Below are 8913 nucleotides of genomic sequence, written 5' to 3'. Positions count from 1 at the left end.
CCTTTCTGGAAGGTAATTTTAGTTTTGATATCAGAGATGAACGTTGACATCGCCTGCAAAGTGGCTGCAAACCACTGTTACTTATACACCAAGCACAAAAAGACATCTGTTAGTTCAAGGCTCAGTATGCAGGCCTTAGTGTTGCACAAGTAAGTGCTTTATGGCAAAACATGTCATAAGACAGCCCCTATATAACTAGGGTAGTATTCTAGTGAAGTAAAGGTAATGTGAACCTGGCATCTTCTTCCACTTACACACCAGCAAAAACCCACAATATCACCTCTCCCCATTATTAAGTCAAGACATACAATACTGCCTATCTTTGCTAGAGGAACTGGAGAAGAAAGACAATATCCCTTTAACTGTCATGCCTTTCCTCTTTATAAGTCAGCAGTTAATATACTGAACAGAGACAAGTATCAAGAGAACAGAATCTCAAAAGTCAGCCAACTATCAGCAACCCCAAGTAAATTTTAAAGTGTATTACCAAGTCACATCATTGTTACATTTGTTTTGTGGCTCTAGGTGTTTAAGGAATGAAAGTAGCAGCTCCACCTACCAACAGTTTAGAGCTCCTTGTGAAAGAGAATTAGAGAGCAATACAACTTCCGATAGCCATAAATGTAGTCAATGCTACTGAGATTTCACTTCTTCATATGCCTATTTTCAATCAATAGTTGAAATTGCACTTGTGAAAGAAACTGGCAGTCAATTTTTATGAAGTGATATTTAATGATTTTTCACATACAAAATTGAGGGAAGACAAATCTCATTTTTGTATCAATACTGAACATGTCAAAATAGCTAAAATTAAACGTTAAAAAACTGCAAGAGGGGAAGAATAATAAAAGCTGCTCAGTTCCATTTTATGTAATATTATAACCAGAAATACCATCGCATGCAAATGTCAGGTGACCTTCAGTGAATTAAAAAAAAAAATATATATACACACACAATGAGGTCTAGTGCAAGATGCATTATTTTTAAACCCAGTTTAGCTGCGATATCCTGGTAGTAAATTCACATTTGGGAGAAAAAAAACCAAAAGAATACATAAATAAAAAGCCTTCACATTTTTTTGTGTTCCTAATTAATAAAAAATTACCATACCAAGTACCAATGTAATTTCCCAATAGTTTTGTATTTAGCAGCTAAAGAGATTCTTAAAGACAGCATTGCAAGGTTTGTTGTTCATTATAGCTCAATGAGTCCATACCAGATGTTCCGGTGAAGTAAAACAGCTGCAATTGCTTTCAGCCAACCTTACAAACCCTTGCTACCCTTATCAATCCAGACGGATTTTTCCTTTTAAAGCATCAGCCCCAGCAATAATGAGCATGGATCCGATTAGGTCCCCATATGACCCTTGAGTGACTGATTTTTACTTCTAATGATGATGCACTGGAAGACAGAATCCACCTAATGTCCCAAACTCAGCTGGCTCTGCAGGGTCAACAGATCAAAAACAAAACAAAACAAACTAACAAATCAGCAAAGCGCATTTGCCATTTGAGTGAGTAGGTACACTCCTGAATACACAAAGAAATGTATGTCCTGAGGAAGGTCATGACATATTGTGGTTTCAGAACAGAATTGGATTTCAAGTTAGTTCACAGTTGCTCTATGGAAGTGTCCATTGATCAGTTTTGGTTAATTTGTGGTTTCAAAAAAACAAACAAACAAACAAACAAAAAAAAACTAGAGGAGTGATGATGTTCTTACAACCCAAACTCATGTAGTAAGTTTAGAAGTCAATTTAAATCAATTAATTTTGAGACAATATCTTAACAGAAGGAATAAAAAAAAAACAACCCGCCATCAATTCCACAGATTTAAGCTGCACTGCAAGTTTGGCTCTCTTCTTCAGAAAGGACATTCTAGCCATTGCTATTATAGAGACAGCCTTTAGTATGTTAACCTGTGTATGCACATTCAACATGACTGAGCTTGCATCCAGGCAGAACTGAAATACCAGTGAAACATGGCAATCTTTAATTCAAATTAGTGGAGAATTTGATAATATTTGATCCTCACTAAAGAGAAAATAATGCCACTATACTTTACTATATTACTGATCTGAATGCCTGAAAAAGTTAATTTTTTTTCACAGCACCTGGCTATATCAACAGAATGCTAAATTCACATTTATTTGAAACAGAGAAGGGTACAAGCACTCGTTGTGCTAGTAGTCAGGTCAACCACAAGATAATTGTGACAGACTTCTTACAGTTCTTGAGTTATGGCAAAATTGGTGTTCATATTGCTGTCATGTACAATACTGGATAATTGAAGTTCAGCACACTGTAAAGCTTGACCTGATAACTGCTATGATACCAGATCATTTTAAAAAGTTAATAATTTAAGATCTCTTGTTCATTTGTAAATAATCTATAAATATTAACTTGTACCCATTTTAAAATAAAAAAAAATATGAATCCTCTAGCTCTGTTCTATAATAAGGTACAGAGATCTTTGTTAGAATGTCTGAAATTTCTACTTTTATCAGGGTATATTCAATCATACTGAACAATGGGAAGAATGTTTCACATCAGCAATTAAATGACCCCAAGTGAGATCAGAAATACTTTCTTCATCATTTTTCTTCACAGCATCCAAGTTCTCCTGAGCTACATGAAACAGTTTATGACAACTGGCCGCAGTCTGCAATTACAATTTTTTTGTTGGTCTTTCCACTCTTGGTGCCAAAACCCTCAATTTTCTTTACAACTTCCATTCCTTCCTTTACATAGCCAAAAACAACGTGTTTTCCATCTAGCCTGTAACAGAAAAAATGCATATGTAATAAAAATCTATATGAAAAACTAAACCCTGAAGTAAAGCAGGGATTATCACACCTTTAAATGGGTTGCTCAAACTTCTCAGCAACAGTTTACTGAAAAAAGGCAATACAATAAAGCAGGGATGTCAAAAATGACCTGCTGCCCCAGGGAACCCCATCATCTGGCCCCCCCAATGCTACTTGAGGGTCTCAGAGCAAACCACAGGCACCATGCGAGAAGCAGATGGCCCTGCGTGCCCCACACAGTATCTGTTTCAGGTCACATCCTGGACTGGCTGCATGAAGCTCCAGAGCCATTCAACACAGCCCTGGCAACAGCTAAGAGCAGGACTGGGCTGCAGGCAGCACCCACTCTGGGTGCTTCATGACATGCTGGAATGTGGGGCCAGTCTGTGGACTAGTTCCGCACCACTCACGTGGCCAAATTAATTTGACACCCATGCAATAAAGCATTAGACCTGGATCTTAAAATTCCCTTGTCTGATGAACAAAGGTGGCATGATAATGACCTTATTATGACCTTAATCTGGAACATGCAAAACTGGATGCTACAAAATAAGAGGTAAAAGGTAACAGAAATTAAGTGGAATACAGACAAGAAGTATTGTTTTTTTTGTTTTAAATATGGCAAAAAAAACCCTCAAAACAAACAAAATACAAAAAAAGGTGTTGATATAATTGAGGCAACACCTATGCAAAATGTATTCCAAATAGCAGAAGCATTATACCAACAACAAGATGGTGAAGTGAGAGGGGGAAAAGCTAGGGCTGGAGAGTCTGACCCCAGGAAAAAAAAAGTTAAAACTCCCTTGTGAGTACATGACATTTGGATTGGATGGATTAAGGGAGCATGGCATCTAGTTGGAAAAAAAAAAAAAGATACAGGTCTGCAAGGAAGAAAGTCCTGACTTGATCATAGCCTCTCTGGGTTTTTCTCTTTTTGAATAAAATATTTACTTGTACTACGCAAGTGAATTTGTTCAAGGTAAATTAGCATGGAATGGAATGGGTTATAAAGCTGTAGATTGTATTCATTGACGTTCTACACTTTTGTAAGATTTCTCTCAAAACTGTGCAGTAATTGTGCATTGGCACATATAAAAATACCTTCAGCTAGGTTGTGTAAAACACATAGCTACTGAAGCGACTCCAGAGTCCTGAGATGCATGCTCCCAGAGTTGCACTTAACCTGTACATGCAACTATGATATCCAGTGGAGAGCAAATCTCCACCAGATCCACCTCATTAGTTACTTGTTGTCTAGTACAATGCCATGTGCACAAGCCTCAGGCTATCTGAGGTATTGCTAGTTGTATTACTGCAGTCATGCAGGGACTGCAGAACAAGGCTGGGTTTGGGTTTTAAAGGGAACATTGCATTTGAAGTGAAAGGTTTCTTTTAAAATAATGGCAGAATTGGGATCAGTCCCCAGTTCTGAAAAAAGGCAGCCATGTTCATAGGCATATCCTTTGATTCTGGGTCAAAAGAATATTTGCTAGCAAAAAGTGGCAAAAATGTCACAGACAAGTAAATATTTGCTTTAGCCTAAAAGCTCATCAGCTTCATTGGGAATTTATTTTGGACTCAAAGCAAGCAAAGTCCAACAGTGAAGGATCTCAAAATAAGACAGGGAGACCAGAAAATGGCAGAAGAACACTGCCACAAAATTGAAGGAATGTGAGAACAAAGATAGGGCTTTCATTTTATAATAACCTGTGCAGCTGCACAGAGTAACATCCACTGTTTCTAGAAGTGGTATCTCCCCTACACTTCCTTGTTTTTAAACCTCCTACCAAACATTAAAAACAGATACTGATAGAGCAATTACCATACATTAAGAAGAAAAAAACCCCAAGCGTTAAACATTACCACGTGCAGCCAATGGAACACTTACCAGTCAGTTTTGGTAGTGCAAATGAAGAACTGAGATCCGTTTGTATTGGGGCCTGCATTGGCCATTGAAAGAACACCTATAACAGCAACAAAATCATGGACTGGAGATTAAACAATAAGAAAGCACACAGTTGAAAAGCTGTTTTTTTTTACTCTGCATGAGCAAGAGAAGTACTAAAATAGAACAAACAGGAGATGCAATAACAAATGCTGTTTCTACTTGACCTCTAATGTGCCTTTGCCCTTTCACTAGGAGAGATGATATAGCTAGTTGAAATACCATTTTTATGTCAAGGTTGTCAAAGTCATGTAAAACTTATTATGTTTTCTACAGAAAACAGAAAGAGCCAATACTGACAATCTCCATCGACACCATCATTTTAGAAGTGGAACTCTCCTACAGCTATGAAGGATGTCTGCATCATTCAAATTACTACCATACTGAGATGTGCAAGCAGCCACTTGGCGCACATCCTTCCAAACCAGAAGTATTATAGCCACTTTTGTGTATACCTTTCTTGAAGCAGTGTCAGATAATGTATAGATATGTGATAGGCTTGTATGTCCACATCACTGGATTTTCTCCTTCACAGGTTTGTCTACACATGTTTTTGTGCACCTAAACTTAATGTGCATTTGCCTAACACAATTAAAGCGAATGAGGCATGTGTCTACATGTGTATATGCTAAAGTGCATTAACAGCGTGGACTGACTTGGGAGTGAAGTTAGTCTCGATGCGCTAAGGTGCACTAACGCTGTATATGTCAATTGACTTGGGACTATAGTTAGTCCCAAGTCAGTCAACATACACAGCATTAATGCGTCTTAGCATGTCCAGACATGCATTAAGGCACTTTAGGTATTAAATTTAGGTGGAAATAGCTACTTTTTCAGGTATCAAATTTTAGGCTATTTTAAAATAGCCATTTTTAAGGTGCGTTGAGGGTGTGAACTTGTAGACCTGTGCCCTTAACGTGCCTTTAAAAAATTGGCACATGTAGACATGCCCCATGTTACTTGCATTCTTTTGCCTGTAAGGGAACTTTTATGGTCCTTTCCTTCCCATTTAGATGGAAGTTACACAGCACTTCATTTCCATTTAGAATAAAGATATTAATCCCAGTAATAAGTAAAAATTTAACTCAAGGGGCTTGCAAAATAATAATAAAAAAAAAGAAACTAAAAAAAGAGTGTTGTACATTTGGGAAAGCCTTTTAGATAGACAGTGACGGTGTTCTTTTTCAGGACTGGCCAATTTATGAGTGGCCATGGGCCATGCAACCCCCGGGCAGCATCAGGAAGTATAAGCTGGAAGTAGAGAAGGAGCCTGGAGATCCTCCTGACCCAAAGGGTAGGCAGAGACAGCAGGAGCAGGTGATGGTGAGGGAAAGAGAGAGTGTAAAGCAACAAGGAGCTGAGGTGGTAAAGGCAGAACAAGGCCACAGCCAAGAGTTAACCACTAGTTGGACATTTCTACTCTATTTTATCATTACTAATGTATGGAAAAAAAAAAAAAGTGTGGCTCTGATACCATCACCTGTTATAGGCTTAAGTAACACATGTTATAGGCTGGGCTTCTCAACAACACTGCAAAGGTATTTTTAAAATTATGAAGTACTCTACCCATCTCAAATACTTGCTTCTTACAGTGGTTTTATTTATTTATTTATTTTTTTAAACCCAGACAGGGATCAGTGTGTTGGTTTGAATTTGGCAGCAGGAGGGGCAGGGCAGTACATTAGAGAACCCCAGTTTCCAGAAGTCCATTCCTAGCAATTTGACAAGAACACGCTACTGCCCAAGAAAGCCCCACCTCTGCACCTATGGGTCTTTATGGAACTACCACGCCCCGTCTTCTACCTGAGTCAATAAAGGTTAGTTGTCTCAAGGGAGAAGAAACAAGTGTATTTACCAGGTCCAACATGCTTAAGTATGAAATTTTCATCTGGAAATCGACTGCCATAAATGGATTTTCCTCCTGTGCCATTGTGGTTTGTAAAGTCACCGGCCTGAAATGGAAACAATTTGGCTTTAATAGTTAGCTGGAAAGAGTGAGGAGGAGCCTAGTGATCCCTATGACCCAAAGAGAAGGGAAAGGCAACAACAGCAGGAGCAGGTGGTGGGGGAAGGTGGCATACACTGTATACAAGCGGTCAGTGCGGTTATAGTTTGGGATGTTAGAGGCAGACAATTAGAGCATTTCAACTACCGACACTCTAATCACACACACTATGCATCCACCCCAATACTGAGTTATTACTGTATTCAGTCACATACACTGCCCCCACCCCCCACAGTAGACCTTGTCTTTGGAAGGTAGAACAAAGGGAAAAAAAATGTATATATTTCCTTGACAATATCTGTATTTTTGCAGAGAGCATAGAGAAAGCTTTGGGGGAAGGAGGGGAAAAAAAAAGATAGAATGAAGAGGGGGGAAAAAAAAAAAAAAAAAAAATCTGTGGTTGCTCTGTTAATGCTCTAGCTGCAGAATGTGTTATCCCACTCAGCTCAAGAGGCAAGGCCCAGCAATTCAGCTCCAGCAGGATCCTGCAGGCCCTCAGTCAATGCTGGTAACTGAGCTTAACTGCCCAACCCCGTTCCACAGATCAGCTACGTGGCCAGTGGCAGCTGAGTTGGCTGGGGCCACCTAGCTCAAGATCCAGTCTGAGCAGTTCAACTAAGCCAGCAGCAGCTAAGAGTCTGATCTTGCTGTAGACAACTGCCTGGCCTCATTTTGGAATTGGGTAGGCAGCCAGCAGTGCCTGACAAGTCAGTGGAGCGCCCAACCAGTTTGACACAACCAGCAGCATCAGCCCTGTGTTTGAACTACTTCAGTCCATATGCTGCTAGAGGCTGGAATAGATGCTTCTAGTATATGTACCATCTTTATGGTGAACAAAAACTAACCCGTACTAATCACAGCAGAGACTTACGTATTTAAACTTTACTTTGGATAGCCAACTGTTACCTCTCAGCTCCATGTTCTCAGGGAACCCTGACACAGGACACAGACTGTCTGCCGCACAAAGAATCCCCGCCCCCCCACCTAAACAGAAACGGATTAAAATGCAGCGAGAGACAACTAAAACCCTCCAGATAAGGGTGACAAAAGTGAAACAACTGCCCTAGGTCTCATTTGCATCTGAGATGGGACCAGATGACCATTCACTTACATGAGAGATGGAGAACAGAAAGCCTGAAGCAGAGACCGCAGTGAATTCTGGGATCATAGATGCAGGGGAGCACTGCATGATGGGGAATCTGTGCTCCAAATGCTAATCAACCCACACACCCAGCTCAGCATTTATCAAACCAGTTCTAATCTGGATTTACAAAGGACTTTTCCTCCCCCCGCAACACACACACCTAACCAGAAGTAAGTTTAATATGTATCTTGGGCTGTACATTCCCTGGTCCCACTATGGGAGGCCTATGTAAACTAAATCGGCTAAAACTCGGTTGCCGGGTTAGGGAATGCTGAGGCAATAGACCGAGTCAGAGGGGGCATGGGTAACATTTGAACAATAGTACAGGGTTCATCAGAGTGTCCAGCCCGTTGAAGCCCTGACCACAAGTGTTGTCATATTTTTCCCCAAGATGACTGGTGGAAGTCCTCTCCACGAAAGGTTACGAACACTCCAATAATTGCCTTAAGTCTATTAAAAGACTATAGTAAGATTTGGAAAAATCACGCGAAGCTGAGGCTTGTTCACAGCAAGTAAAAATCCAAAACCCTGATGCTGCAAGCTATCTCTTGTTTCTGAAGACACCAGGAGATATCCCATCAGTATATCTGCTATCCATAGGAATGTCAAGCTGGCTCCTAAGTATGTGTTTCCCGAGTATCAATCAGTTTCTTGAGATGTTCCAACCAGATAACCCCTTGTCAATTGAAAAAGACAATTTGATTTACACTATTGAGAATGCTTGAAAGAAGCTGAACTGAGAGTATAAAAATCTGTAAAAAGAAGCAGCAGTGTGTGTGCTGACACCACCTGCTTTCTTCTAGCAAGGCTGAAGGAGGCAGATCATCTCCCTTCAAGGACTGCGCTGAGAACTTTAATCTGTCAGATTTGCAACCCGAGTGCCTCGGACTGGTGAGATCCCAGCTCTCTCTCTCTTTTCTCTTCTCTAAGCATAGATTTCTGAACTTGAACTGTATTAGTTAAGCTTGAGCTAAGTTTCCCCAAATACTTAGTGAAACCAGGGTATACTGTGA

The 8913-nt window shown here is 40.0% G+C and overlaps 1 protein-coding gene across 1 annotated transcript in view; it reads right to left on the bottom strand.

Annotated features, from left to right (window-relative positions):
• Positions 1–712: 712 nt before the first annotated feature.
• Positions 713–8913, bottom strand: part of PPIF (peptidylprolyl isomerase F) — an 11649-nt gene continuing 3448 nt past the window's right edge. The window contains exons 4-6 of the mRNA XM_019556203.1: positions 6607–6703; positions 4695–4770; positions 713–2777 (exon numbers count right to left, since the gene is read on the bottom strand). Of these exons, the coding sequence (XP_019411748.1) occupies positions 2642–2777; positions 4695–4770; positions 6607–6703 (309 nt within the window). The 3' untranslated portion in view covers positions 713–2641. The remainder of the gene's footprint in view (positions 2778–4694; positions 4771–6606; positions 6704–8913) is intronic.

This window comes from Crocodylus porosus, unplaced genomic scaffold, assembly GCF_001723895.1.
Source record: "Crocodylus porosus isolate Cpor-Errol unplaced genomic scaffold, CroPor_comp1, whole genome shotgun sequence".
NCBI classification, from domain to species: domain Eukaryota; kingdom Metazoa; phylum Chordata; order Crocodylia; family Crocodylidae; genus Crocodylus; species Crocodylus porosus.
Note: the sequence above shows the minus strand (reverse complement) of the source record. Positions and strands in the feature narration are given on the sequence as shown.